The 27,907-nt window shown below is 54.1% G+C and overlaps 12 protein-coding genes across 12 annotated transcripts; 6 read left to right on the top strand and 6 right to left on the bottom strand.

Moving 5' to 3' along the window:
* Positions 1 to 689: 689 nt before the first annotated feature.
* B0H65DRAFT_546238 (uncharacterized protein) lies at positions 690 to 1,119 on the bottom strand (the record flags this gene model as incomplete). The annotated part of the gene is made up of 2 exons (XM_062829437.1): positions 690 to 796; positions 888 to 1,119. The coding sequence occupies 2 exons, from the start codon at positions 1,117 to 1,119 to the stop codon at positions 690 to 692; spliced, it is 339 nt and encodes a 112-aa protein (XP_062684479.1).
* Positions 1,120 to 1,353: 234 nt separating this feature from the next.
* B0H65DRAFT_457089 (uncharacterized protein) lies at positions 1,354 to 4,605 on the bottom strand. The gene is made up of 4 exons (XM_062826334.1): positions 4,089 to 4,605; positions 4,016 to 4,032; positions 3,827 to 3,937; positions 1,354 to 3,760 (listed from the first exon to the last, which is right to left on the bottom strand). Exons 1-4 carry the CDS (start codon positions 4,198 to 4,200, stop codon positions 1,766 to 1,768), a joined length of 2,235 nt encoding a protein of 744 aa, XP_062684478.1. The 5' UTR covers positions 4,201 to 4,605; the 3' UTR covers positions 1,354 to 1,765.
* Positions 3,973 to 5,248, bottom strand: B0H65DRAFT_109766 (uncharacterized protein). Its single transcript, XM_062820558.1, has 2 exons — positions 4,089 to 5,248; positions 3,973 to 4,032 (listed from the first exon to the last, which is right to left on the bottom strand). Exon 1 carries the CDS (start codon positions 5,061 to 5,063, stop codon positions 4,329 to 4,331), a length of 735 nt encoding a protein of 244 aa, XP_062684477.1. The 5' UTR covers positions 5,064 to 5,248; the 3' UTR covers positions 3,973 to 4,032; positions 4,089 to 4,328.
* B0H65DRAFT_109719 (RmlC-like cupin domain-containing protein) lies at positions 5,244 to 6,400 on the top strand. The gene has a single exon (XM_062820556.1). The coding sequence runs from the start codon at positions 5,434 to 5,436 to the stop codon at positions 6,235 to 6,237; it is 804 nt and encodes a 267-aa protein (XP_062684476.1). The 5' UTR covers positions 5,244 to 5,433; the 3' UTR covers positions 6,238 to 6,400.
* B0H65DRAFT_109559 (S-adenosyl-L-methionine-dependent methyltransferase) lies at positions 6,346 to 8,005 on the bottom strand. Its single transcript, XM_062820554.1, has 6 exons — positions 7,771 to 8,005; positions 7,673 to 7,704; positions 7,491 to 7,570; positions 7,161 to 7,428; positions 6,627 to 7,092; positions 6,346 to 6,555 (listed from the first exon to the last, which is right to left on the bottom strand). Exons 1-6 carry the CDS (start codon positions 7,861 to 7,863, stop codon positions 6,454 to 6,456), a joined length of 1,041 nt encoding a protein of 346 aa, XP_062684475.1. The 5' UTR covers positions 7,864 to 8,005; the 3' UTR covers positions 6,346 to 6,453.
* Positions 8,006 to 9,976: 1,971 nt separating this feature from the next.
* B0H65DRAFT_109661 (pyridoxal phosphate-dependent transferase) lies at positions 9,977 to 12,008 on the top strand. Its single transcript, XM_062820555.1, has 3 exons — positions 9,977 to 11,125; positions 11,221 to 11,342; positions 11,432 to 12,008. The coding sequence occupies exons 1-3, from the start codon at positions 10,108 to 10,110 to the stop codon at positions 11,960 to 11,962; spliced, it is 1,671 nt and encodes a 556-aa protein (XP_062684474.1). The 5' UTR covers positions 9,977 to 10,107; the 3' UTR covers positions 11,963 to 12,008.
* A 593-nt stretch (positions 12,009 to 12,601) lies between these two features.
* B0H65DRAFT_440106 (uncharacterized protein) lies at positions 12,602 to 13,628 on the top strand (the record flags this gene model as incomplete). The annotated part of the gene is made up of 3 exons (XM_062825460.1): positions 12,602 to 12,673; positions 12,717 to 13,267; positions 13,334 to 13,628. 3 exons carry the CDS (start codon positions 12,602 to 12,604, stop codon positions 13,626 to 13,628), a joined length of 918 nt encoding a protein of 305 aa, XP_062684473.1.
* A 1,004-nt stretch (positions 13,629 to 14,632) lies between these two features.
* B0H65DRAFT_109482 (uncharacterized protein) lies at positions 14,633 to 16,116 on the top strand. Its single transcript, XM_062820553.1, has 4 exons — positions 14,633 to 14,678; positions 14,824 to 15,406; positions 15,685 to 15,835; positions 15,911 to 16,116. Exons 2-4 carry the CDS (start codon positions 14,872 to 14,874, stop codon positions 15,957 to 15,959), a joined length of 735 nt encoding a protein of 244 aa, XP_062684472.1. The 5' UTR covers positions 14,633 to 14,678; positions 14,824 to 14,871; the 3' UTR covers positions 15,960 to 16,116.
* Positions 16,117 to 17,199: 1,083 nt separating this feature from the next.
* On the bottom strand, positions 17,200 to 18,887 carry B0H65DRAFT_506626 (uncharacterized protein; the record flags this gene model as incomplete). The annotated part of the gene is given in 2 exon segments (XM_062828075.1): positions 17,200 to 17,322; positions 17,340 to 18,887. 2 exon segments carry the CDS (start codon positions 18,885 to 18,887, stop codon positions 17,200 to 17,202), a joined length of 1,671 nt encoding a protein of 556 aa, XP_062684471.1.
* A 1,267-nt stretch (positions 18,888 to 20,154) lies between these two features.
* B0H65DRAFT_109379 (P-loop containing nucleoside triphosphate hydrolase protein) lies at positions 20,155 to 24,714 on the top strand. Its single transcript, XM_062820552.1, has 2 exons — positions 20,155 to 24,162; positions 24,225 to 24,714. Exons 1-2 carry the CDS (start codon positions 20,241 to 20,243, stop codon positions 24,473 to 24,475), a joined length of 4,173 nt encoding a protein of 1,390 aa, XP_062684470.1. The 5' UTR covers positions 20,155 to 20,240; the 3' UTR covers positions 24,476 to 24,714.
* A 145-nt stretch (positions 24,715 to 24,859) lies between these two features.
* On the bottom strand, positions 24,860 to 25,602 carry B0H65DRAFT_546229 (NADH ubiquinone oxidoreductase subunit NDUFA12-domain-containing protein; the record flags this gene model as incomplete). Its single annotated transcript, XM_062829436.1, has 5 exons — positions 24,860 to 24,911; positions 24,978 to 25,260; positions 25,324 to 25,330; positions 25,465 to 25,485; positions 25,552 to 25,602. 5 exons carry the CDS (start codon positions 25,600 to 25,602, stop codon positions 24,860 to 24,862), a joined length of 414 nt encoding a protein of 137 aa, XP_062684469.1.
* Positions 25,603 to 25,917: 315 nt separating this feature from the next.
* On the top strand, positions 25,918 to 27,899 carry B0H65DRAFT_109249 (uncharacterized protein). The gene is made up of 3 exons (XM_062820551.1): positions 25,918 to 26,340; positions 26,422 to 26,493; positions 26,558 to 27,899. Exons 1-3 carry the CDS (start codon positions 26,077 to 26,079, stop codon positions 27,818 to 27,820), a joined length of 1,599 nt encoding a protein of 532 aa, XP_062684468.1. The 5' UTR covers positions 25,918 to 26,076; the 3' UTR covers positions 27,821 to 27,899.
* Positions 27,900 to 27,907: the final 8 nt, after the last annotated feature.

The raw sequence follows: 27,907 nt of genomic DNA, 5'->3' as shown, positions 1-27,907 counted from the left end.
ACAGGCAGCAGCCTTGTCAGGCAGGACAGGCTATATATCTACCACTTGGTTTCCAGGCAAATCACCCTCATGCGCGGAGGGGAACACGACAGAAAGCTGGTATCCAGCCCCGTCCATAGGCCGATTGGTCCATGTATACCTGCGGTTTGAGTGACACATGGAGCGGGGATAAGCCGCGCTGTTTCTGAATCCCGTCATTTTCTGTGAAGGTGCCTTCGACGTGCCCGTGCCTCACTTCTCGGTCTTCAGCCCTCAGCCCCCGGAACCAACTTGTGAAAAAAAGACTAAGCTGGAAAGGCATGCCCCTCGTTTCATGGTTGGCAACAAATATGATTATGTTCTTTGTCGGTTGCCGACGCGATGGATGAGACAAAATATATCGCATGCAAGTGGCCATAGCTGGGCAGGAGGTTTCGCGCTTGAGGAACAGGTTGTTTCTGGAACGACCATGAACAACAGATGAAGCCGCCACATCACTATCCGGGTGTGAGTGAGACAATGACAACCCAACCCGTGCAACTTTGCAACCGGGGACCGACTTAACAGCATGGTAACCAAAACATGAAAAGGGAGAGACAAGCATGAGGAAAGCAAGGATGAAAGCAGTATTGTGTAGTGATGATGCAGTAAAGTTCAACGCGTTACAAAGAGAGGATCGCGATCACCTCTTCTTTCCTGTCATGCCTGATTCAGTAGTATGGCGCTCCTCGTCTCTCTTCACTCCCCTTTGCTGCTTTCTTCTCGGTTTCCACCGGCCGTTTCCTGGACTTACCCATGGTGGCCAGCCAACTTTGGGCTGTTACCTGTCAGAAAAAGCAACGGCGCTGTCGGTAGAACAGGTAGCAATGGCTTTCCCTGGTGATACCATAGGGCCACTGCAACTCTACCAGCCATTGATGGGCGGGCTCGCGGGATGGTGGTGAACGGCGGGCTCAGCAAGCCAATGGCGATGCTTGGTGAAGGATGCATAGCCTGTCTGCACAGCTTACTGGGAAGCTTTTGGAGGATGCCTCGAGGATGCTCAACGTAGTATATCCCCGGATAATCCTTTGCGGCTGCGCTGAGCTGCGCTGTGGTAACCGATACTCCAACGCCGACAACGGGTGAAAGACTAGGCATCATTGTATGTAGATGTGGCCTGGATATCTGGCAATGAGCTTGAGACGAAGTGAACCAAGGGGAAAAGCTTGATTGGCGACTTCGTCGAGAGAAGAGGAATGGAGGTGGAGTGTTAGGACAGGCCTAAATACTACCAGAATGCACCTTCCAAACGTTACAAGCTGGAGCGAATCGGTGGATGTGGGCAGGCAGGTGCACGTCCCGCTTGTACAGTAAATTATATGAATCGGTTAAGGACAGAGCGCTAGTAAGTGGGAGGTCGCAGCAAGCCAATACTATATTATGTAGCCACCAAATGATACTTGCCCAAAATCCTGCACCTGTTCCGAGTCCCCTTGACCACCATCTAGCACTCTTGAAGACTGAACCACATTCAAACACAACGAAATATGAAATATAGGTAGACAATGACACCACAATGTTAATCGATGACCCTAGCAGTATGGGGCATAAACCGACATATGAACGGGCAAAAGCTAATATGTACAAGGATAATGAATCATAGATGCTGTTCTCATCCCCAAAACAACAAGATGTACTAAAATCAATTACCACACAAGAAACGCGAATTACACCTCCACCAAACAGCAACTTAAATGAGCTGAAACAGCCTTCCCCTTTACTCGAGTAGAAAATCCACTTTTACTCAATGCCTTGCGCTCAAACTAGCAAAGGCATCTGGACTGTGCCTCCCGTTTGTCCAGTCCATCCCCAAAGCCATCACACTTTCCCTGCTTGCGTTGTATGCCTTTGGTGCCGCCACATTTTGCTGCTGTCCCTGAGCCGGTCCGCCTGCGCTCATGAATGGGTTCTTGCTTCCCGCCATTTGGCTTCCCGCCCCTTGGTTTTGGGGCTGCTGCATTTGTTGCTGTTGCTGTTGCTGTTGCTGTTGAGGCTGCCCCTGTTGAGCATATGCTCCGTTGGCTTGTCCAGCTTGTGCCGGAGGCTGCTGGCCTTGGGCCTGAGCCGGGTTTTGCTGTTGCGCCTGGGGTGGTTGTGGGGCAAGCTGTGGGTAGTTATACAAAGCCAAGATGGACGCCTTGTCGGGTCGCTGAGGTTGGAACTGTTGCTGATATTGCTGTTGGGGTTGATACTGCTGTTGTTGCTGCTGTGGTTGATATTGTTGCTGTGGCGCATATCCGCCTTGCTGCATCTGAGGCATCTGGGGCATCTGGGGCATCTGAGATCCTTGGGGATTTTGCATCTGCATTTGTCCCTGAGCCTGACCTTGTGTCTGATACTGTGGTACCTGTCCCGTCATTTGTGCTGCAAGTCCGTATTGTTGGGGTGCCTGTTGCTGCTGCTGCTGCTGCTGCTGCTGGGGCATTCCACCCATGGCTTGGTTGAAGAAGGGATTGTTTCCTGTCTGTTGCATTCCCAGAGGCATGGCCGCGGGAGCCTGAGCTTGTCCGCCAGCGTAGAAGTTTTGTTGCGACTGTTCGGGTATTTGGGTGAGGGTGGGTGACTGCAACCTTGTTGGTGACTTAGCAAAAGGGTTATTTGCGTAGCTACCAGCGTAACCTGTCGTGTTAATGGTCATTGGTTGCTGGGGTTGGAATTGGGTCTGAGGCTGCTGTTGCTGTTGCTGTTGTTGATTGTTGAAGAATGGGTTATAACCGGTAGCTTGGGACGTCAGGGGAAAAGCCTGGCTGCTGGCCAGAGCAATCGAGGGATAGTTCTGCTGAGCCGGCCCTGTCATCTGGGGTTGCTGGTATCCTGCCGGAAGATTCTGCTGCTGTTGAGGAGCAATCATTCCACCTGTATGGTGGGGGAAGAGCGGCTGGGAAGGAGCAAGCGAGAGGTTCTGGAAAGCTTGATCGAACGCAGACATGGCCTGTTGCTGTTGCTGTTGCGGTTGCTGCTGCTGAGGGGCTGATTGCTGGGGTACGCCAAAGGGATTCGTGGTAGTCATATTGTAAGGGTTCCTGTTTTGTAGAGTGCCTGTCGATTGAGAGGACAACGGCTGAGGGGGCAGTGGTGCTTGGTCGAGCATATCGAACGGGTTCGTGCTGGCTGGGCTGATAGGTCGTCCACGGGCTGCGTCCTGGCTGGAGGTTGATGGCGCCAAACTCTGGCTGGATGCCGTGGGTGTCTGCTTCTTGTTCAGGTTGAGCGGTGTTCGCGCCTCGCTTCCCTCTCCCAGCCTGACCAACGCCTCGATTGTCTTTTCCAGATTTCCGCCAACCCCCTTAAGAACCATGGCGTTCCTTTGTTCATCCCTAAAGCCCATATCTCGCAGCTTTTGTAGCTTGATCTCGGTTTCGTCGGCGTCGTTGCTCTCAAATCGAACCGTTGCCCCAAAGCCTCCATTGGTTCGAGGGGATGCCGGACTCCGTGGCCCAGGAGAGGCCGACCTGCCCGTGTCGTGTTTCTTTTTCGAGCCAAGTGGGAATATGGATGATGCCGACCTCAAGCCAAAGCGACTGCCGGTTTTTGGGGGAAGCGGCGGGGGTGTTTCGTCAGACGAGGTGCTGCCGGTGTTGTGCTTCTTGGCGCCGGCCAGGGATCGCTGCATATATTTTTGACGAATGAACCTCTCCATCGCGGGGTCTACGTCGTCGGCGTCGCCCGGTATAGGCGGCTTTTTGTTGTCGGGGTTGTAGCTCTTGTTGGAGGCAATGTTGCCCACCTTTTTCATGTTCTGAAGCGCGAGAAAAGTGTGAGCGTCCCTGCAGAGGATAACATTGGGCATGGCATATGTGCATACCTCGACTTGCTCGTTGGACCAACTATCCATGCTCAATGACTTGACCTTGGAGATGTGGGTGCCCAACTTGCGGTGGATAGTGGCGCACCGCATGCACAGGAAGATTCCCAACTGAAGAGCCGATTACTATTAGCAAGGTCGTGCGCGCGCGGAAAGATCATGTGGCCAGGGGGGAATATGTAGACGTACGCTCCATGATGCCCAGGCTGTGGAAGAAGACGGGTTAGTCGGTCGTCTGAAGCGAAGGGCGGAGGGAACATACATGGATTCCGTGCCGAACAGTCGGCACAAACATTGTTGCCGGGAGCTTGGGCGAGTTCGTGGAGAACCTTTTCGTTGCGCGCCTGTTGGCGCTTGCTCATTGTTCCCGACATTGTGTCGCGCGAGGACACGAGACCGGGCGGGACAGTTGGTTCGGGCTGCCCGGTGTTTGCGCGGAATGTGTTGAGAAACTGTCCTGTTCCGGAAGAATGGGATTGTTGAGTCGGGTTGGCGATGGGAGTTAGGAATAGTTTGGGTCGTCGGGTCGGACGGGAAAGTGTGGTTTGGATCGCAGAGTGAAGATGAGGTGAAGCGTGAAAGTGCTGTAGGATTGCTTGGGATGGACCGGAAGGTTGGGACTCGGGAGCGAGCCGCTAAAACCAGCGAGCGTCCAGGCTGGTGGACAGGGTTGACAGGGGTTCCCGTCGTTGTGACGCCAATTGGGATCCAGTCTTGGATGTGGAAACGACAAGAGCCCCGTCTGTGCTAGGCGCCGGGCCGGTGCCCAAGTTGATGCCCACGTCCTCTGCTGGGCACCCCTATAAAGCAAAATAATCATCGCTGATCCTCCAGCCTTTTTCAGTTTAGCACCGCCCGCCAAGGATGCCAAGCAAGAAGAGGGGTTCCATTTCCCTATCCGTGTTCTGTCTGGAAGAAAAAGAACAATGTCCCCAGCCAAGGGCAGCCAGCCCCTTGCCAGCTGTGATAACCCCTTTTTCCAGAACCCAACCGACGCCAGTATATCCCAGCTACCCGTCTTGGCCCTAAAGTTCATTGTTGTCGGCACCGGATCCCTTGCTGTTGTTTTCCGTTGTCTCAACCGATTGGAACACGGTCCCAGAAGAAACACCGGTCCACAAGATTTTGAAATCTCGGGCATCGTCGCCATGTCGAACGTGCCGATGGGGTTAGGGTTATGTGAACTTCCGTATGTATTTACATCACCACGACCGCCAGGCCCGCCTCGCCCGCCCATCACCCGACAAATCGGCTCCACTCTCCGGCGATAACACTTACACCCAACATGTCAACAGCCGATCGCAGAAAGTGCGGATTGCTACTACCATATTGCATCCGACAATGATGACACTGCATGCCCAGTCACACTGATTCCTCTGACCTCAGCTTACTTACTTCAACGCCAACATTCCCGCTCCTATCCAACGCAGGGAAACACAGCTCATCCGGACAGGAGGGAATATTCGACCAAAAACACCTCCACAACATAAAAAGAAGATAACTTCCATACCACCTAAGCTCCGAATAACAACAGCAAACTTCTCACCGACGAGAACCTTACCACAGCAAGCTCATCGATCAGAAACACTCGGCACCCTCACCCTCACATGGCCGCCTCCTCTTCCACCACCACCACCACCAAGGAAAACCTCCTCTTCCCCCCACCTCCCCCCTCCGTCATCTCCGCCCCCCAAACCCTCCCCAACGCCTCCCTCGAGCCAGCCTCAATCCAATCCATCATCACCAGCCTCTCCCTCACCGCCTTCGTCGAGGGCGGCTACATGGCCGAAACCGATCGCAACACCCTCGAGATCCCCTCTCCCTTTCCTCTCTATCCTGCCACCACTTTCTCCAATACTACCCCGGCGGCGGACCCAAACTATGAGTTCGACCCAAACTCCTACTATCGCCCGGGGTTTGACCCGAAGCTGAGGAATGCTTCGACGACTATTTATTATTTGCTTACCGGCACCAACGGTGGCACGAAGGGTGGCAAGGAGGGGCCTGGGGGTGGGGGTGGGGGTGGGGGTGGGGGTTCGCCAAAGGGGTATCTACACCGTAATCGGGGGAGGATTATTCATACGCTGCATCGCGGGAGGGGGAGGTACGTGATCTTGCACGCGGATGAGACGCCTTGTAGGGTGGAGAGTTTTGTGGTGGGCAAGAATGTGGAGAAGGGAGAAAAGGTGCAGTGGATTGTGGAGGGGGGGAAGTATAAGGGGACTTTTGTTTTGCCTGTTGAGGATGGTGAGGATCATGACGATGAAATGATTTTCATTTCGGAAACGACGGTGCCGGGGTGGGAGGTGTTTGATCATGACTTTTTGGATCGGAAGGGGTTGGAGATGTTGATGGAGGGGGATGAGGAGAAGATTAGGCAGTTGGAGTGGTTGGTTAAGGAGGAGGAGTGAGGTAAGTTGGGACAAGTTCGGTGCGCAACAAGATGGTGAGGGTGTTGGTTGGGTGGGTGGATGGCAGACAGACTTTTGATGGACAAGGTGGGAGACATGGCTTCGTATGATGAGTCCCTTGTGTTGAAACCACAGAAATGGAGTGAATGACGGAGTGAACAATTCGTTGTTGGAAACATTCGTGCTTTTTCTTTTTTGCCTTTTGACTTGCCTGCCTCATGAGATGACATCTGGTTTTCGGCCCCAGACAATATAAATCTTCATGTATGCATGGACATTCCTGTCGAACATGGAGTTGCGTACGCCTACCAGATCGACCTGTTGTTTCATGAAACACATATGTCAGTGACAAACATCATCACACTAAATAGACGAGACGGGAAACTCACCTCAACCTGTTCTATCGTCTTTCCACCAAACCGATGCAACAACCCAACACTCAATCCACCCAGTCCGCCTGACAGGTTCCTCTGCCATAGCATTCCAAGATGCTTTAGCCGTGGTTCCCTAGCCCATCCACCCACGGGCAGTTTCAACACCATCTGCTGCACATCCACGAACCCAACATCCCCCAGCCACTGCTTGATATCATCACCGATGACCAGCTGTCGGTCCGCAGCCCTGGAGGCAGCGTCCATGTCACGAGCCCACTGCAGCAGCTTGTAGTCGTCCGTCATGCTACCATCATCGCATACCGGGAGCACATTGAGCTCCTGGCACTCGAGCCACCCGCCCGGTTTTAGGTGGTCAAATGCCCGTTGGATGATCTGGGACTTCATGTCTGACCAGCAACCGAGGGTGTATCGGGTGTGGATGTAGTCGAAGTAGTTGGTGGGATAAATCCATTCGTCGGATCTGGTTAGGGCCGGTTAGTGTCAAGGTTCGAAATGAGGAATTGGACTTTAAAGCGACGGGAAATGTACGAATCTTCCACGAAAAATCGGACGTTTGGCGGAACGAGATCGGGTTGGACAGGTGAGAGGTCGGTCCCGATAATCTCAGCCTCGGGGAACTCATCGCCCATGTCGATGGCCCATGTGCCCGTACCCGTACCGATGTCCAACACCTTTCTTGGAGGGTTTTTGCGGGAGAAGGGGGCAAAGTAGTTGCGACCCTCCATCAACTCCTTGGCGATTTCATATTGGTCATCTAGACGCTCAGTCTCGGTAGGGTCATTGGGGTAGTGGTAAGCTATAGAGGTGTTTTGGAGGTCAGCAGCCAACGAAGCAGGAACCGTGGGACGAGTTACTTACACCCTGCGCGATAGGAATGATATGTTCTCCCAAATTCTTCCTCGTACTTGGAGATGCTCTCTGAAAGGGAAACGGAGTCACTTTAGTTGTGATGTGTTAGAGACGATAACATGTGAAAGTTTGCTGATCACCCTGAGAGACAAGGTTCTCCATCATGGGTAATGCGGGGGAGTGTGATTTACTAAATGTCACGGCTAGGGCTAGAGTGGTCCGACTGCATGTGAAGAATGTCAGTTCATTACGTTGAATCCCATGAGATCTGGTTCATCAGGGTACTAACGTCAGCCTCGATTTTTTGTGAGGAGGAATCTAGGTAAGTCTCGAAGGTGAACTGAAAACCGTGAAGACCACCGTTGCTCGGAAGGAATGTCATGGTTGTAAGTAGCCACGGGGTGGATAACAATGGATAGGCGTTCGACACAACAAGGTTTCAGAAGAGAATCGAAAGAGCAGAAGAAGAAGAGAAGGAGAGACAAATTGAGATCCCAGGACAGGAGAAGAAATGACAAGTGTAATATATCCCACCCCAGTCGAAAGGACGACTTTGGGCGGTACCGATTGGGTGGGACACGGTAGTCGAAGGTAGGAGGGGGAGCAAAAGGTTACGAGTAGGTAAGTTTGGAAGCTTCGAGGGCGTCCCAGCAATCCGGGTCAACCCTATCGACGGGACCAAGGACCAGGAAGCATCGAGGTCCACCGCTTCCGATGGTGTGGATGGAAGCCAGTCAACTGTCCGGGGGTGGGCATCTGGCACACATCTGGACGGGATAGTGGAACGGACCCAGCAGTCTGGTGCGTACAAAGGCACGGGAGGCACTGGGGGGCGCATGGAGGGTACCATTCGACGTATTCAGTGCCACTGGTACCACTCGGCCACGAAGCCCAATGAGGCATGAATCCGCGGGATGAAGCGGCCGGAACCACCGCATCTCCAGATTCCCCACCGACTCTTCCAGGGTCAGTCTGTTCAGGGCTCTAGGCCCCTAGAATCGTGAAAACCGGAAAGGAGAGGTGAGGGTCCGAGGGTGAAGATTGATACCTATGTTGTCTGGCCTGGTGTTTTCAACTCTATCCAGATTGATCAGGGAAGGACAGAGCCATATCAGATCGGTCCGAGACGAAAGTGTCTAGGATGGCGCATGTCAGTGATGGGGCAGTCCAAAGAAGGGCCTCCCATCTTCGCCAGCTCATATCCATGGGCAGCATATGCCGGCTGTACGGCAGAAGCATATGTAAATGAAACACATCTGCAGTGGTATTGGCAGGCCTACGATGCACATCTGTAGGTGGGATGGCTGCTACATCGCCTGCAAGTCGTGGACAACGTGGTCTGAACGGTTAAGAGGGTGGGTTGCTTTTCGCGCTTCGCTGAGCATTAATTTCGAATAGTGACCCATCGACGATGGCAGGTGTTGGGTCGGACAGGAGTGTCTTCCCTCCGCTTGTGAAAGGTGAAGAGAGTTTGGATAATTCTGACTGCAGTGGCCAGCTGCATGTCCTGAAATTGAATGCGGAAAGTGGCCGGGGTGAGGGGCGCCTTATCGCAAATGCACATCTTCCCGCTCGTCTCCCCATCTTCCACTTCCCCTCCTGTGGATGATCATCATCTCCGACTTTGTTTTTGACCCTTAACGCATGTTCTATGTCCCGATCTATACCGATTTACCAATATGTCGGCTCAAACGGATATTGTCAGAGCCACCTCGAGAGCATAAGAGATCATGATCAAAACGCCAAGCCAAGAACTAATGGATGTGTCAATTTCAACAACGCTGACCATGAGGAATCAGTCATCTTGAAAGCACCGAAAATCAGTCAACATACACACCGGTGCATTACCTGGAAGCGGAAAGGTCAGATGCCTTCCTTCCTATCTAACTCCCCATCACCGCTGCATTTTCTCCGGCCCCTCCCCCGACGACCCGGCCCGTCGATGTTTGACCACTCTGGTGGGCAATGGTGGCTACAACTGGACCCCGATTACAATTTTCCACGAACCCGGTCCAACCTCGGGTTTCCCTGTGATAGTAATGGAGTCTTATTATGGGTAAAGAAAAGGTCCTACTTCTACATGACCGCCCTACTGGAGAGGAAACATGTCTCCAATCATCGCCTGGATATAGCGGAACAAAAAGGTGGTTAAAGAGCACCCTACCCGACCCACTACGGCGGCACTCCATAGCACCAGTGACCCGAGAAAGCGGGAACCTTCCGTCTTCAGGAAGTGTCCGGGGAGATACAAATAGTTTGGTTTACCTCTACCTAGACACTCACTTTTGTTGACACCGTCAGATCGATCGGACAAGTCTCAATCCTCTCATTTGTATCCACGACCGCCAAAAGATGTATGCTGAAGAAGGAGGGGGCCACTGATCTGACCACTTATTCACGGGGCGAAAATAAGAAAAGTACCTTAGGTAAGCGGAGCATCGAGTCAGGCGGCGTTTCAACACATGGACGAGTGTAGCCTTCAAAATTTCGTCACCACCATGCAGCCATCATATAAGTAGGAGGCATTGCCATGCACGCCATGCGGCCGATATACCTGTGCTGAACTTGACCCAAAACCAATCATCAAACACGGAACGAGCCCACCACCAAGGAAAACCACATCGCCATGGCAAACACGCCTCTACCGGATCATATGCAGCCCGCCTACGTGGACAGAATCTTCAAGCCACTGGAAAGCAGGATTTCCGAACTCCTCGACGAGTTCTGTCCCGCCAATCAGGGAACCGAGAGGCTGAACGATGTGAAAAAGCTGGTGGTCAACTACGTAGTCCTCCAGATCCTCACCCAGACCTTCGACCCCAACCTATGCGTCACGCCTCGCCCAAAGGACCTGGCCCACGCCGAAGCGTGGGTAGAGAACTACTGCCACGATTCGTCCATCCACCTTGGCGGCGAGCCACCGCAAATTACGGGCCTCGCCGGCCACGGAAAGGAGTTCTACTCGACGATCTCGCACATCTTGGCCGATATCGTGCCCGCCCTCAACTCGCAGGCGCTTTCATCACGCTATTACGGATTCGTGACCGGGGGCGTCCACCCCGTGGCGCAGGCTGCTGATAATGTGGTCACGGCACTCGATCAGAATGTTCAGGTTCATATGCCTTCGACGCATTCCATAAGCACCGTTGTGGAACACCATGCTCTTTCGATGCTTCGCTCGCTCTTGGTTTTGGATGGGTTCCAGGGCAAGACTTTCACTACTGGCGCAACGGCAAGCAATATCATGGGCCTTGCATGCGGGCGGGAGGCTGTTATCTCGGCAAGGGTTCCGGACTACGCAAAGACCGGAGGAGTAGGCGAGCTGGGGCTCTTGGGTGCGTGCATGGCGGCGGGCGTGAAGGAAGTACAGATTTTGACGAGCAAGGGCCATTCATCGTTTTACAAGGCGGCCAGTATCGTTGGGTTGGGGAGGGCGGCGGTTAAGGATTTCGGGGTCCCAGATACCTCCTGGGTATTGGACCTAAAGGCCGTGGAGCGGGAACTGAAGCGCGAAGGGGTGGCGAGCATTATCGTGGTGAGCGCGGGAGAGGTGAATACCGGGCAGTTTGGGACGACTGGCGAAACTATGAAGGAGCTGAGGAAGTTGGCCGATCGATACAAGGCGTGGATCCATGTTGATGGAGGTGAGTTACCGCTATGCACCCCATCAGTTGAAGGCTGCCCTACGAGGACGCGGTATGGCGAGAGAGTGATGCTGACGGCGGTGGTGATGAAAAAGCATTCGGCATATTTGCTCGCGCCCTTCCAAAGGTCGACAGGTTCGCCAAACTTCGTGAGAGGACGGCCGGCTTGGAGTTGGCGGACAGTATAGCTGCTGATGGTCACAAGTTGCTGAACGTGGTAAGTCTCCATCGATCACGTTCTCTCAAGTCCTCAACCTCCCGAGGATCTTTTGCCCCCAACCATATCTGACATCTAACCTTCTTTAGCCATACGACAACGGCATCTTCTTCTGCAGTAAACCAGAAGTTATGACGCAAGTTTTCCAGAACCCCAACGCGGCATACCTAGCGCCAGTAGCCTCAACGTCAAGATCTGGTACCAACACCGAAATTCAAAGCCCCTTACACGTAGGCCTTGAAAACTCACGACGGTTCCGCGCCCTTCCTGTATATGCTTTGCTCTTGCACTTAGGCCGCGAAAACATGGGCGAAATGCTGGCGAGGATGGTCGACCTAGCGCGAAAAATCGCCGCCTTTATCCGGGATTCGGACAAGTACGATTTGCTTCCGGATGAGGCAACAGCTGATATCGAATGCACGCACATCATCGTCTTGTTCAAGGCAAAGAATCCCGACCTTAATGAGGTCTTGGTGGAAAAGATCAATGAGACAAGGAGGATGTATGTGAGTCCGACAAAATGGAACGGCGAAAATGCGGTGCGGATTGCTGTGGGAAGTTGGAAGGTTGATGTTGAAGAAGATCTGGCGGCAGTGAGGTCGGTGTTGAACTCGCTGTAGCATTTTCAAATGTGGTGGGCTTTTGTCAATGCGTCAAAATATACCTTGAAGCGAGGAGGCGCGAGGTTGAGCAGCGTCATAACAGTTTTAGTCACTTGATCGTGCTGCTAGTATTGAAGAAAGCTGTGAGTTGGCCCTTGTCCTTTGACGAACACTTTCTCAGGGTTTCTTTTCGATCTGCCCCTGGGCCCTGTCTCCGGGGAAGCTGTGGAACAGTGGAAGCTCTGGAAGCTCCGATATGCGTCAATTGAGGCTTCTCGTTGACAGTAAGCTCGATATATGCATATTTTGGCAGCTAGTAGAAGCTAGCGAGGCGTGACGCAGGGGTTGCAAAAGACGGGAAGGTCGAGGCCACATTGCAGACTGGTGCCAACACTTTTTTCCCGTTCGTCAGAGTCGCGCCTTGGCAGCCAAGAGGACCCGCACTTTCGTCCCGCCGCCCGTCGGGTCCCCAGTCCGCTGGAGCTCAGGTCGCTCCCTGGTTGGGTCCAGTGTTCGCCGCCTTTGGGACACCTCACGCTTCTAGATATTTGGCCTTGAACTTCTCACTACTTTCCTGCTTCCTCCTTTCTTTCTTTGCTTCGTCAACCCATTTCCTATTCTCCTTGCTTCCCGGTTTTCCCCCCCACGTCATTCATCATGGTCAACTTCAAGTGGTCCTCTATCGCCCTGCTCGCTCTCCGCGCCGTCTCTGTCTTTGCGCAAGAAGAGGTGAGCTCAGTTCCCTTCCCAGTTGTGTTCTCGTCGCGAACAGCTACCTCTAGCTAGCTACTCAGCTAGTTATGACCGCATCACAGCTTCTCCCCGCTTCTCTGTCATTCCACCTGCTAACCACCAGAGCTTCCTACAGACATTCGGCGATGATGCGACCGCGGTTCCCGTCTCGCAGCCCGAGCTGAAGGCCGATATCGAGACCACCTTCCCCGATGCCGACATCTTCGGCGTCAAGCTCGTGAACGGCAAGGTCACCAGGGCTCTTATCGACATCACCAACCAGGAGGATGGCCCCATCCAGGTCGCTTTCGTTGGCGGTGCTCTCAAGACCACTCAGCCTCTGCCCGAGGACGCGCCCCTCTACACCCACATTGTGCGCAACCTGACTGCCACTCGGTTCCAGACCGAGATTCCGGCTGGCGAGAAGCAGACTCTCCCTTACAACTTTGTCTTGGATATGATGCCCCAGGATGTCGAGGTCGAGCTTGTTGCCTTCATCACCAACCCTGCCGGCGAGGTTTTTGAGATTCAGCTGCACAACGGCCCCGCCAGCATTGTTGAGGCCCCCACCAGCATCTTCGACCCCCAGATGTGAGTGTTTTTGCGCCCTCAACCGCTAAATTGACGAACATTTGTATTGACATACTCCCTCTGTAGCATCTTCCTCTACCTCTTCCTGACCGGTGTCTTTGGCGCTACCCTCTACTTCGTCTACAAGACCTGGATCGAGGCTCTCTTCCCCCAGGCTGTTAAGAAGACCAAGGCCCCTAAGAAGGTCAAGAAGGTCGAGGTTTCCGAGCCCTTGTCTGGTTCCGAGTCGGCCGGTGCCACCTCTGGCGGCGAGAAGAACTTTGACGAGAGCTGGATTCCCTCGCACCATCTCAACCGCCCCGTTGCCCGCCGCGTCAAGAGCGGTGCCAGCGCCAAGGCCAAGAAGGGCGGTGATCTATAAACAGGGACTGCGACAAACGTTTTGGTTTTGCAGTTTCGCCTAATCACACCTTTTTAAAACCATTAATGACGTTGGATCGGTCCTGTTCTCCTTATGTCTTTATATACCGGGAGCTGGTGGTTGTGTAAACCGCCAACAGGCATCTTCCTTCATGCTAAAATTCTGTTAAGATTGGTCTAGTGTTGGGCTCAACATTTCGGTGGGACACAGGAAGCTGGTGATACGATGGGAAATGGGATCTTGCGAGCCGAAATGCTTTTGAGTTTGGAAAAGGTGGAGCGCTACAAGCGGCACACTTGCTCAACTACACCGGAGTCGAGGGGAAAACGCAGAGATTTGTACCATATAACGACGATTAAGATATGAAATGGCTAATTACTACACGTGGGCCGACCGAGTTGGTCACGATGCCGGAGGAACAAACAACTTGACCGATCTCAATCGCGCATGCTTGAACTGGCCTCGATGGCAGAAACGGGAGGAGCGAAGACGAACTGATATGCCGGCGAAAGGAAGGAATAACGTCCTGTATTATTAAGAACATGAGAAAGGGCCAGACAAATCATGTTCATATCTCAGATCTGATACGGATTTCGACCCATGTTAAAACGCGGGTTCCTGTGACGCAAATTCCAGATTGGTATGACTGCGCTGCATTTAACCAGGTATCCATATGAGAAACGCCTAATTAGTCGAAGATGATGAGAGGGCAAACGCTCCTACGCTCGCAATTAGGACATGGGTTGTGTACCTCTTCGGAAAGAACCGAGAACGGGGACCAAGGTTCCTGGGTCCAACCTGCCCAGAAAGGGGTTGTTGTTGAGGGGAGGAGGGGACGGGACAACGACGCGCCCACCGGGGAAGGGTCCAGGCAGGTCGCGTCAAGTGACAGCACACGCTTTTGGCTGAGCCAGCCCGCTACGACCCCGTCCGAAATAAATCAACAAAAAAACCACCCAGCCAACCTTCTCCTCAATCAGAACTTGACGAATACACCAAATATTCGTTGCAACCAAGTCGTGGTCATTTTTTCCCGATTTTTTGTTTTCGGTAAGTGCGCGTGCTGCTTTTCGCATTTGCACCTCAATTACCCCATCCGCGACCTCCACCTGCCCAGTCCGCCCATCCTACTTTGTTTTGTTGACGCTCCTTTCACGTCGCACCACCAAAAACTGACCGTTTGAAGAGGAAACAGAAGAACTTTCGAGTAAAGCCAATATCATCCATATTTACTCCAATCAATATGGCGCCCACCAAGCCCCAATCTGAGGAGCAGCCCGTCAAGCGCGGCCGCGGCCGTCCCCCCAAGGACCCGTCCGAGAGGAAGACCAAGGCTGAGCCTTCTGGTCGCCCCCGTGGCAGGCCCAAGGGCAGCGGTGGTGTGAAGAAGGCTCCTCAGAAGACTGCTGCCAGCACCATCTCTCGCCGCGGACGTCCTCCCAAGGCTGCGGCCACCCCCGTTGCCGCCAAGAAGAAGGCTGCTGCGCCCAAGGCTGCTGCGCCCAAGGCTACCCCCTCTTCCACTGGCAAAGGTCGTGGCCGTCCTCGCAAGTCCGATGTTAGCGAGGCTGCCACTCCCAGCTCCAAGAAGGCTACCCCCAAGAAGAGCACGACACCCAAGAAGGGCGGACCTGGCAGACGTGGCCGTCCCCCCAAGGCTGTGACCGAGGAGTCTGCCGAGGAGGAAGATGTCGAGGAAGATGCCGCCAACGAGGAGGATGCGGAAGAGGCCGAGAAGGCCGCCTCTGATGCTGCCTCTGACGTCGACGAGGCCGCAAGTGAGTAAAAGTAGCCTCTTTTCGGCTCCCAAATCTGAACTCTTATCACAACTGAACGGTTTCCGGCGAGTCTTCATCTTTCCCATTCGCGCTGCGCTGTGCCATTCTTGTTTTCTTTAGATACCAAGACAAAATACCTATCCTTTTCATCTTCTTTCACTTCTACATCCCATGTCTCCATAGGTACATGCCGTGCCATGCCCTCTTCCGCATACATCACCGAAAACCCAAAGTGCCAACTAGCGAATGCCTCTCTGACTTTTTCGACTTCACTTCAGACGACGAGAACGACGATTTCAAGGATGCGGACGGTGACGTAGATATGGACTTGAACGGTTCGGGCCCTGGTGACGTCGAAGCAACTACTGGTGACGAGGTTCGTACGAGCACTGGCAACCCACAAGGCAGCTTTTCACTCAATGGCATCCTGTAAGAAACATCCTGTTGCACGACCCCTTTGTAACTAACCGCCACTTGAAGGACATTCCCATTGATAGCGCTTAGTGGTCGACTTTGGGCAATGAGTCCGGAGAAGAACAAACAGAAGGAATAGTGGAGGAGTCGGAGGAGCAAATTTTGGACTGCATAGTGGTTGCCCTGAGCTCGGATCCTCCAGAACCACCGCCGTCATCTCGACCGCTATTCTTACCACCAGGGACCCCGGAACCACCACCGCGTATAAAGCAAGAAAAAGAGCAGCATTTTCTGTCATCATCATTTTCATCATCGTTTTGCGACTATCAAGCGTCTTCACCACCAGCACCACAAATCGACCCGGCACCAGACGAAAGCGATCAAGGAGGCCAACAGGCAGACCAGGGCCATGTCAATTCAGAGTCACAAGCACCACCGCCGTCATTTGTTGATCAGCCAGCATCATCACCAGAGCAGGACACGGTGGTAAAGACTGGCTTCAAACGAAGGGAAAGGGATAACGGTTTAGAAAGCGCGGGTTTAGGTTGTATTGTTAGTTGACAATGGATTTCGAGTTCGAGCGTACTGATCGTATACTTCTTGCGGTGCATTTCACGTCATCTCCATCAAGGTTCCTCGGATCAGGCTGTTTAGGCAGCTGCTAGCGAAATTTTGTTATTGTTGAGTTCGTATCAAACTTGACTTGCGTTGTTGTCGTTTTCGTCGTGGCTGAAGAACCTTAACTTTGATGCATCCCTCATCCATCCCACGTGCCTATGCCACCATTAATTAACAATTCATGATAATTCCGTATACCTAGGTCATCGAAACAAACAACAAAGCCCCCCCAAAAAACATCACCGCTTTCGAAAAAACTCCGCGCCAATTCCATGCTTGAAGTCCCGTTTCACCTTGCCCAATTGTTCCGTTCATTTTGCCCATCCATCCAAACAAAGTGCCTGACTCCCTAACCTAGCCCAACCGCCGCCCCTACGGTACTGAGAACCAAGAATAAGGAAAGAAAAGAATAGAAAAAAAAGTTCAATAAGCATCGATGAGCCCATTACCAGTGCTTGTGCCCTTAGTCAGCGTTGTCCTCCTCTCTTACGATTGTTGTTGCCATAGCCGCTGCGGCCTCTGCGGCCGTAGTCGTCTTCGTCGTCGCAGCGCCGTCATTCTCCCCCTCCAGATCAGATTGCAGTCCTGATTCCTCTTATTCCTCTTCTCCTGGGCCACCGTGACTTCGACCAGGATATTATCTTCTTCCCCCACGGAATAAAATCGCCGCCCCGACTCATATTCGCACATGATAATTTTGCCGCCTCCCTTGCGATCAATGATTGCCATTTTCCCTCGTAAAATAGCATCTCGTGTTGCCCCTAGTTGAAATTATTGTCGCTGCCGTCATTATTGCTGTTCTCTTCTCGATGGTGGCTTCTACTCGGACCAGGGGCACCTAAGCCGTGCGCTTCGGCGGCTGCGACGGCAGCTGCGCTGGCGGTCTGCCGTCCATGAAGACTAAGTTGTTGGTGCTGTTCGCGTAGTCGACTGAGCCGTCGTTTCCGTAGCTGTAGTCGCCGTCACTGGAGGAGGCGCTCATGGGTGCTAGGCGGGCTATTGCGTGGTTGTTTTGTTGCTGTTGGTGTTGTTGGTTCGAAGAAGATCCTTCCAGTCTAGGATCGATTTGGAAAGCAGATTGTTGCTGAGGTTGATGTTCTTGTTGTTGTTGTTGTTGCCAAATGTGACCGGCGTTCTTCGAACTGCTGCTTGCTCCAGCTGTCCCGTTTGGCCCGCCGAACGCATCCTCCACTCGCACCGGGCTTCCCTTCAAAGCCCAAGGCGTTTCCACCTCCCCGCCCGACGGCACCTCCGGCCACTCCGGCGCCCAGTCCGGTTTCCGATCATACATGGACTCGCACACCTGCCTGTCGCCCTTGAGAATCATGCCATTCAACACCTCCTTCAACCAGGCCATGCCCTCCTTGTACTGCTGCACGCTCGGGTAGTCCATCACTTTCGCGGACCGCACCTCCTCCACCATCCTCATCGTCTGGTACCGCGGCTGCTGCTCCGAGTTGGGCACCATCACGCGTTTCTTGACCTCCAGGGCAAAGTAGACGCAGTCCGACGGCTGGGGCTGCCACTGACACCCGGCGGACTGCACGCCGCCTTCGGCGTCGGCACCCGTAAACACGGGAATCCGGCTGTAGCCCAGCACGCGCATGTAGGCCCAGTAGGCGCCCGAGATGGTGCCGTGTAGGATCCGCCAGCAGCTTAGGAAGCGCGTCTGGCAGATAAAGGCCTCGACGGTGCCCGGATCGGGAAACTTGCCGATGCGCGTGTTCAGCTCTATCGAGCAGTTGCTGGCCTCGGCCATCTTTTGGACCTGCTCGAACCAGATGTCGAAGGAGCCGTAGAAGGTGAGCGGGTGCACGTTCATCTTGTAGCTGAATTCTAGGGGGGTGGTCCAGCCCCGGTAGTTGTCGGCCGGCTCGCAGATGCGCGGCTGAACGGAAAGGTAAGGGGGGAGAGGAGGCATACGGTAGATATCGTCGGGGTGCTGCGGCGGCGACGCACCACCCGTTGGGAGAGGAGGTCTTAGGATTGGCATTTCCTTGGTGGCTTTTGGTTGTCCTTCTCCATCTTGTGGAAGGGGTGGCGGGACGAGTTGGGCCGGTTCCTGGGGAGGTTCAGGAGCGGCTCGGGATGATGTAGCTTTTCGTTTCTTCGAAGGCGGCTCGGAGGGTGGAGGAGGAGCTCGCCTACTCCTTAGTTGCCGGCCTGAAGACGACATTGTGTTGCTATTATCTGTGGGTTCAGTAGGTGGTTTCACGGTTGGGAGGGTTGAATCTTGAAGTAATTGACCAGTCGGTGGTCCTGACTGTTGGAGTTGCTGGCTTTGTGCTGGGGCTGGGGCTGGGGCTGGAGTTGGAGCTGGAGCTGGAGCTGGAGCTGCAGATGAGGTCTGGACGTTGGGCACACCAGCGTATGAGGGGAGTGGTACTGGAGTCTCGCGCACGACGTAGGGAGCGCGTTTGGGATTGTTCTGATTGCTGTCGCTACTCATGTTGGTGAGGTGAGAATAGAATGAGAACGATGGACGGGCAAACAGAAATGAACACACGATGAAGGCCTGCTAAGACAAACAAGGCAGGAGGTACAACCCAGCTGGAGGCATCTAAGTACTACTCCGAATAGCAGGCAATAGTGTAGATGTAACTGAATCTTGGTAACCCCGCAGTTGAAGGTAGTAGTTTGACAGTGTCCGAGATTTGATATGGTGGTGGACGAGAAGCAGTGAAAGTTGCAACTCACTTACAACAGACTTCAGATGATAGAGGTATCGAGATTCAAAGAGATGGAACCCGAGGTTTGCCCCACCAGGAGGAAGGACGGAGGGCAGAGAGAGGACGGAAAGTTGGATCAAACTGGACACGAAGAAGACGCAGAGTTATGTAGTCCGGCGAGAGACGCGCTTGCCTTTTGATGCCCCCGTGGATGTTTACACAGGTCGGAGCCTTGCGGTCCCGGGCCGAAGGTGGTACAAGCCTACTCACAGACGCAAAGTCCCTGGTAGAGAATTGCTTGTTCGCAATTTGGGAAATAGACGGATGGTTTTCGGGTGAAACATTTCTGATTTGTTCAAATATCTTGGATAACTGGAATGGTTGTAAAGGTAAAATGCAGTGTTTCTGCGCGAACCCCTCCCGGTCCCGACTCTTGTGTAAGTACTGCTATAAACCCTAACCACAACCCTAACAGCATCTTGACATTGAACGGCCCCACTCGTCTCGTACGTAACCCGAAGAACCTCTTATCAAACAATTCCTGGACAACGGCAATTGCTAGGGGTACTTTTCCAGCTTCATAATTCTGCCATAGGTTTGTATACAGAAAGAGATAGAAATACACTGTATAAAGTAGTTGAGTAGTTAACTTGACACAGACATCCTTTGTGGCAATCTTCACGAAAGAGGTACGAAATGGCAAGTCATGTCCGGACGGACCCACTTTTGACCGCTGCCCAGTGCAGCGTTGTCTTTGCAGTGACTCTGCCGCCAGGTCCTGCTTTTTCGCCGTCAACGGTCACGGTGCTTGCCGTCAAACCGCAGGGATCGAATTTCTTGTCTGGCAAACCAACAACTACAAGCAGACGACACCGCTTTCACTTTCCACCTTCGGCTTCTTACTTTTATCGGGCCAGATCCTTTCGGCCCTCTTTCTCACACTTATTTTACGAGTTCTGACAGAAATGGACAGCGGCGCAAGCTTTGGTGCAGTTCTTGTGGGTGTCATTCGCCGCGGCCAACTCTTCGGCTTCAACTTTTTCCTTTTCTGCAACGCTTGAACCACGAGTGATTTTCGGAAACACAACATCGAATTCTTATCGTGGGAGGCAATCTACACTAGCGTCGCAAATATGGCCAAAAAGGGGACCAAGAGCAGTGCCCCTGCGCCTGCAGCCGCTTCATCGTCGGCAGCATCTCAACCCGCCTCCAAATCCAAAAAGGACTCCAAGAAGGCCGCAGGCCCATCAGAGGGCGACTTCATTGTCTTCAGCAATTCCGACAAGGAACCCAAGGGCAAGAGGGGAGGAGCTAAAGCTGGTCCATCCAAACCCGCCGAGGAGCTTGACGCCGGGCCCCCGAAGCCCACGATCAAGCAAATCATTGGTGGCCACTCCTGGACCGGCAAGCTACCCGTCAACCTTCTTTCGGAGCACTGCCAGAAGCAAAAGTGGGAGAGACCTGACTACAACACCATCAAGACCAAGGATGGTTTCTCTGTCTTTGTTACGCTCAGTGCAAAGAACCCAAAGACGCAGGAAGTCACCACGCTGCCGCCATTCAAGCTGCCTCCGAGCCATGTGCACCTTGCCTACAAGCCCACTGCCCTCGAGGCCAAGCATTTCGCCGCTACCTACGCCCTGTACCGCGTTTGCAGCATGAAGAACATGCACATGACGCTTCCGCCAGACTACAGGTCGCTCTGGAAGGAATTTGAGGCCCTCAAGAAACAGGATGTCAAGGAGGGCAAGGCATGGATGTACGAGGCCGACCCCTTCCAGGCTCTGAGAGAGCGCGAGGAGGCAAAGGCCGCCGCCGAGAAGAAGAGAGCTCAGCTCCAGGCCGCCAAGGAAAAGGCCGCAAACGAACCCGGTGTTTCCTTGGCATTCAGGGGCAGCGGCTCCGGAGGCGGAGGTGGTGGCGGCGCCCACAATGTCATGAGGGGATGGGCCAATGTTCCCAAGATCGAGATGGGCAACAAGACACGATCGCAGCTGGAGGATCTTCTTCGCAGGGAGACGGTGTGGAATCCGAATGGGGTGGTCATGGCGGCACCGCAAAAGGCCGCCATCGTTAAGGAGTTCAAGGATCTGGGCTTCCGCCAAAGCCATATCGAAGAGGCCGTTGAGGAGTGCAAGGACAGAGAAGAGGCCTTGGAATGGCTCTTGGTCCATATTCCTGAAGATGACCTTCCACGATGGGCTCTTCCTGAGAAGTATAGCGCTGGCGTTACTGTCGCTGCCACTGATCTCAAGAGAGAGGGTGCCATTACGCGACTCGCTCAGTCCGGATACTCCATTGACCTCTGTCGCAAGCTCTTGGCGCTCCATAACGGAGATGAGGCTAAGGCGGCAGAAGATCTGCAGAAGCTTCTTCTGGCCAGCGGCTCCGAGTCCGTTGATAACTCTTCTGCGGACGCGGATGGTCTAGACACCTGGAGGGATGCCGATGAGTGCTGGGAAGAGGAGATGGCCACGTTGGAGGCATGCTTCGGCGAAAAGTTTTCCAAGACTTCTCCAGAAGTCTGCGAGATCAAGCTGGAGGGTGTCAAGAATGGCACCCAGACGAACGTGGATGCCTGCGTTCAGTTCCGCAAATCAGAGCAATATCCTACTCAGGTTATTCTGGCCATGGTAGCTGCTCTTCCATCCTACATCAAGCTCAGTGTCATCAAGCAGGCACTTGCATACGCTCTCACGTTGGAAGGCGAGGAGATGAAGATCTTCTACGTTGCCAGCTGGGTGCAAGAAAACATCAACGACATCATCGAAAAGCCCGGTCGCATCCGTGAAGTTGCCGCTGTGGCATCCGCAGCTTCTGAGGAACCCAAGAGGGTCGTTAAGCGGGCACGCAGGACCCCTCGTTACCCCAAGCCTATCAACTGGACGCCTGATGCTCGTAGCACGGAGGAGTGGCGTGCCAGAACGGAAACTCCCTCTTACAAGAAGATGCTGTACGCACGGCAGAATCTGCCAGCCTGGCAGGTACAGGATTACCTCGTCCAGACGGTTTCAGAAAATCAAGTCACTATCATCTCTGGAGAAACAGGTTCCGGAAAGTCTACGCAGTCCGTCCAGTTCATTTTGGATGATCTGTACAGCAAGGGACTTGGAAAGAGCGCGAATATCATTGTCACACAACCTCGCCGTATTTCCGCCCTGGGTTTGGCGGACAGAGTCAGCGACGAGCGCTGTTCACAGGTTGGCCAAGAAGTCGGTTACTCGATCCGTGGCGAAAGCAAGACGAGCCCGAACACCAGGATCACCTTCGTCACCACTGGTGTGCTGCTCCGGCGCCTCCAGACATCGGGTGGCCGTGTCGAGGACGTGGTTGCATCTCTTGCCGATGTCAGCCACGTGGTGGTCGACGAGGTGCACGAGCGCAGTCTCGATACTGATTTCCTGCTTGCCATTATTCGCGATGTCTTGTACAAGCGCAGGGACCTGAAGCTCATTCTTATGAGTGCCACGCTTGATGCCGCGTCTTTCAAGGACTACTTTACCGTTGATGGAAAGAATGTTTCGGTTGGTCTTGTTGAGATTTCTGGCCGGACGTACCCTGTTCAGGACTATTACCTTGACGATGTAATCCACATGACGGGCTTCAGCATTGGTAACAACCGCGAATACTACTATGACGATAACGCTGGCAGCAGGTCTAAGGAAGACCCCAATGATGACCCCATCAACAAGATCATCCAGAGAATGGGCAGCCGCATCAACTACGACCTCCTTGTGGAGACCGTATGTGCCATTGATAGCGACCTCGCCGAGACTCAGAAGGCTGGTGGTATCCTGATTTTCCTCCCCGGTGTTGCTGAAATCAACCGCGCCTGCAACGCTCTGCGAGCGGTGCCTTCTCTCCATGTTCTCCCTCTCCATGCCTCCTTGGAGACCAAAGAGCAGAAGAGGGTGTTTGCGGCCGCTCCACCAGGCAAGAGAAAGGTGGTCATTGCCACCAACGTCGCCGAGACGTCCATCACCATCGATGATATCGTCGCAGTCATCGATAGCGGTAGGGTCAAGGAGACCTCGTTCGACCCGCAGAACAACATGCGTAAGCTCGAGGAGACGTGGGCCTCTCGTGCCGCTTGCAAGCAACGTCGTGGTCGTGCCGGCCGTGTCCAAGCAGGCAAGTGCTACAAGCTCTTCACCCGAAACCTGGAGATGCAGATGGCCGAGCGTCCCGACCCAGAGATCCGGCGTGTTCCCTTGGAGCAGCTGTGCTTGGCTGTGAGGGCAATGGGCATCAAAGACGTCAGTCACTTTCTCTCTCGTGCGCCCACGCCGCCCGAGGCCACAGCCGTCGAGGCATCTATCACCATGCTCCGGCGGATGGGAGCCCTCGATGGCGAGGAATTGACCGCCCTCGGTCAGCAACTGGCCATGATCCCCGCCGATCTGCGGTGCGGCAAGCTGATGGTCTACGGCTCCATCTTCGGCTGCCTCGACGACTGCGTCACCATCGCGGCCATTCTGAGCACCAAGAGCCCCTTCGTCTCACCCCAGGAAAAGCGCGAGGAAGCCAAGGAAGCCAGGAAGAGGTTCTCCCAAGGCGACGGCGACCTGCTCACCGACCTCCGCGCCTTCCAGGAGTGGAACGACCAGATGCACGAGCGCATGGGGCAGAGTCGGGTGCGCGCCTGGTGTGGCGACAACTTCCTCAACTACCAGACTCTGTCCGACATCGCCTCGACTCGCTCGCAGTACTACTCGGCTCTGAAGGAGATGGGAATCATCCCATATAACTACTCCGAGTATAACAACCAGCAAACCAAGTCCATGGCCCTCCTGCGCGCCTTAACCGCCTCGGCTTTCAGCCCGCAGATCGCCCGGATCCAGTTCCCCGACAAGAAGTTCGCGGCGTCCATGACCGGTGCCGTGGAGTTGGACCCGGAGGCCAAGACCATCAAGTTCTTCTCGCAGGAGAACGGAAGGGTGTTCATCCATCCTAGCAGTACCTTGTTTGATAGCCAGGGATTCACGGGCAACGCGTCGTTCATGTCGTATTTCACAAAGATTGCCACCAGCAAGATCTTTATCAGGGATCTTACGCGTAAGTTTTGTTCCCATATCCGCATTTTCTTGTAACACTGGGATTACTGACACCGTAAATAGCTTTCAACGCCTACACCCTCCTCCTCTTCTCGGGTGCCATTGACTTGGATACACAGGGCCGTGGTCTCGTAGTTGATGGCTGGTTGCGCCTCCGCGGATGGGCCCGTATCGGTGTTCTGGTGTCGAGGTTGAGAGGGCTGATTGATAAGTTGATCACAATGAAGGTCGAGAATCCGGCGCTGGATGTCGAGAAGAATGATATCATCAAGACGGTGGTAAAGCTTGTCGAGCTTGACGGTCTTGATGCTTGAGGTGGGAAAGTCTGAAAAACACGCGTGGAAAAAGGGGGGAAGAGGATCTTTTCTTGCATGTAAATACGGCATGGCATGGATGGATGGGTTGGACAGGAAGCAAGGAAGGAGGGAAAGCATAAGTAGAAGACCGGGGCAACGGGTGTTTTATGGGTTACCGATATATAGACACTTTCTTGGTACGCCGATGATGGGATTCCGAGTTTCTGTGAGCTGGAGCCTGGAGGTATATGCATTCTATAGGTCCTGTTCTTCCCTATGACGTTCTGTTGCTCCGGATAAACCTCCCCAAGCCAAGACACACTCACATCTCTCTAAGCGTCCATCATATGTACACCTTCTTCTCAAGAGACCTTCTCTCACCAGTCACCACCAAAACTAGATTTAGCGTCTAGGAGCAGCAACAGGCTCCCACGACTGAAGCTTGGGCTTGACACTAGACCTGTCATCAGCACACAGCTACACCATATTCTGGCCATGACCATGAAGGAAAGAAACATACGTATTATAAGTCTTAAAAGCCCCCGGCGTCATGGTATAGTTGGGGTGATGCACCTGCGGGGCCCAAGGCCTCTTGGGCGCCTGGGTCACGATGGGATCCTGCGTGGGCACCGTGTCGATGGCGTACGAGATCCAGGCGTGCCAGAGCGGCTCGATGTGCGAGGGGTCGTAGTCGTGCTTGGCGTAGTCGACCCAGCGCGTGCGGAGAGGAAGTTCCTCCTGGTTCTCGAAGTACTTGTTGCCGAACTTGTCGACGCCTACGAGGGTGCCGGCTTTGGTGTCGCCTGTTTTGTTACGGAGTTAGTGTAAGTAAGTATGCACCCTGAGGGACAGATATGGCTCCATACCGATATACTGTTTGTGGAGAGCAGCAACGTTGGTGTTAGTAGCTGTGGCCCTCTCTCTGTATGTACTCGTTTGTTCGCCGGGATATCGTGGTCGGGTCTGGACCGGACTCAATCGACGGGAGATGATGGGTGTAGACGTACGTTCATTTGGTGCCAGGCATCCTGGAATCACGAGGTTTATCGTTAGCGACGGCGCATTTTCGCATTATTGATGGACGAAGACGATACCTTCAAGCCAACCTTGCGCAGGTTGCGAATCGTTCTGCTGATGGTAGACATGGTTGTTGTTGTCTTGACTCGCGGAGAGTGGAGTCAATTGCGATTGTGCGCCGTGGAGTGTGGAATCAGAGCGAGCTCCTCCGGGGTTGCTGTCGTCGGCGATGGCGTCGGTCGGTCGGTCGTGGAGTTGAAAGTTGGAGTTGCAACAGGCCGCAACGGGGAGACTGGCGGCTGGCAAAGAGCTGGGAGCTCTGGCCCATGACATGACATCCTTCAAAGGGAAATGCCAAGGCGGGCCCCGGATAGCCTTGTAACTCCCCACAACTCCTTCCCGTCAGCGGGCGGTCATCCCGCGTCTTCAGTGGATTGGCCCGCCTGTACTGTACCGGCGCCCGTCGCTAGGTCATCGGCGCGATAACCGAGGGGATGGAATGCCCGCACCCCAAAATTTGGCCAATCTAAACAGACAAGACAACTTCGACAACAACATCCCGGTTCCCGTCTTGGACAAAAACACCCCAGCTTATTGCGGATATGCTGGCAAGGAGTACTTCACGATGCTGCACCAAGCTTAGAGCACCGGCTTCGCGGTTCAGTCTACGAGTAGCCAGACCACAATGTCGACAGTTCTCCTCGCCGTCCTCCGGGGCGTCGCATAGCAGCGGTCCGAACCCCTCCAGCGCCGGCTTGCTTGCGCCCTTCACCAGCGAGCTCGACAAGATAGCCCCGTCCTTCAGGATCAACGGCTCCCAAGTTCGCGTTTTACAAACACCGACCGAGTTCTACGAGACCCTCAAGGTTCGACAAACTTCTGCTGCCGCCGGGAGAAGGCTTGTGTTGTCAGCTAGCAGTGCTGACTGATGCCTTCCCACTCACCAGGACAAGATCCGCAAGGCAGAGAAGCGCATCTTCCTCTCGACCCTCTACATTGGCAAGTCGGAAAAGGAACTGGTACAGGAACCTTTGTCATAACGCATCAGATCTTCCATATGCTAATAACTGCGCATTGCTTCAGATTGCGACTCTACAAGAAGCCCTCCGCGCGAAACCCGATCTGAAGCTCAGCATCCTCACTGACGCCCTGCGCGGGACCCGTGAAGCGCCCAACCCGTCATGCGCCTCCCTTCTCGCGCCCTTGATCTCCGAGTTCGGTTCTGATCGTGTCGAGATCCGCATGTACCATACACCAAACCTTACCGGACTCAGGAAGAAGCACATCCCCAAGAGGATAAACGAAGGATGGGGACTGCAGCATATGAAGTTGTACGGCATCGACGATGAGATCATTCTCTCTGGCGCCAACCTCTCGAGCGACTACTTTTCAGACAGGCAGGATCGCTATCATGTCTACTCGAGCAGGGACATCACCGAGTACTTCTCGAACCTTCAAACGGCCGTTTCATCGTTGAGCTTCCTCGTCAAGCCCTCTTCCGACCCGTCCGGCTTCAAGCTAGTATGGCCAGAGGATAACTCGGCCATCTCCCCACTCGAGAACCCGAACAAGTTCGTCGCCGAGTCGACCGCACTCCTATCCGGCCTCATCTCGCCCAAGACAGCGCCACGGACCGCACTCGACGACACACCAGCCGAGAAGCGCGACACCTCGGTCTACATGCTTGCGCAATTCTCCCAGCTTCTGTCGCCCGACACCTCGACCGAGCTTCCCGCCGTCAGCCATGTCCTACGGACTCTAGCGGCACCAGAGTACGCCAATTCGTCCTGGACCTTCACAGCCGGCTACTTCAACCCTGCGCCCTCCCTGACCAAGCTCCTTCTGGGCACCGCTTCGACCAACAACGTCGTCATCACCGCCTCGCCCTTCGCCAACGGCTTCTACAAGTCCCCCGGCGTCTCCGGTCTCCTCCCCGACGCCTACACCCTCCTGGCGCGTCGCTTCGTCCGCGCCGTGCACGAATCCAAGCACCGGGGCACCACGGTGCTGAAGGAGTGGAGGAAGGGCACGGTTGGCGAGCCCGGTGGGTGGACGTACCATGCCAAGGGACTTTGGGTCACCATGCCCAAGAACGAGAATCCCAGCATTAGCCTGATTGGTAGCTCCAACTACACCAAGAGGAGTTACTCGCTTGATTTGGAAGCCAATGCGCTCATTGTGACGGAGAACGAGGACCTGAAGAAGAGGCTGGGCGAGGAGCAGAGGTGGTTGCAGGATAATGCGACGGTGGTGACGCGGGAGGATTTCGCCAAAACGGAGAGGAGGGTTGGGCTGAAGGTGAGGATTGCGATGATGATTGTGCAGCTTGTTGGTGGAGCGCTATGAAGATGGGCCCGGGGAAGTTGAAGGGAATGAATCCTTGCGAGGTATGTACAGTAGCAGTGGTGAGTGACATGTATGATGAGATAAAGG

The sequence above is a fragment of the Neurospora tetraspora genome (genome assembly GCF_033439725.1).
Source record: "Neurospora tetraspora strain CBS 560.94 chromosome Unknown B0H65scaffold_2, whole genome shotgun sequence".
NCBI lineage: Eukaryota > Fungi > Ascomycota > Sordariomycetes > Sordariales > Sordariaceae > Neurospora > Neurospora tetraspora.
Note: the sequence above shows the minus strand (reverse complement) of the source record. Positions and strands in the feature narration are given on the sequence as shown.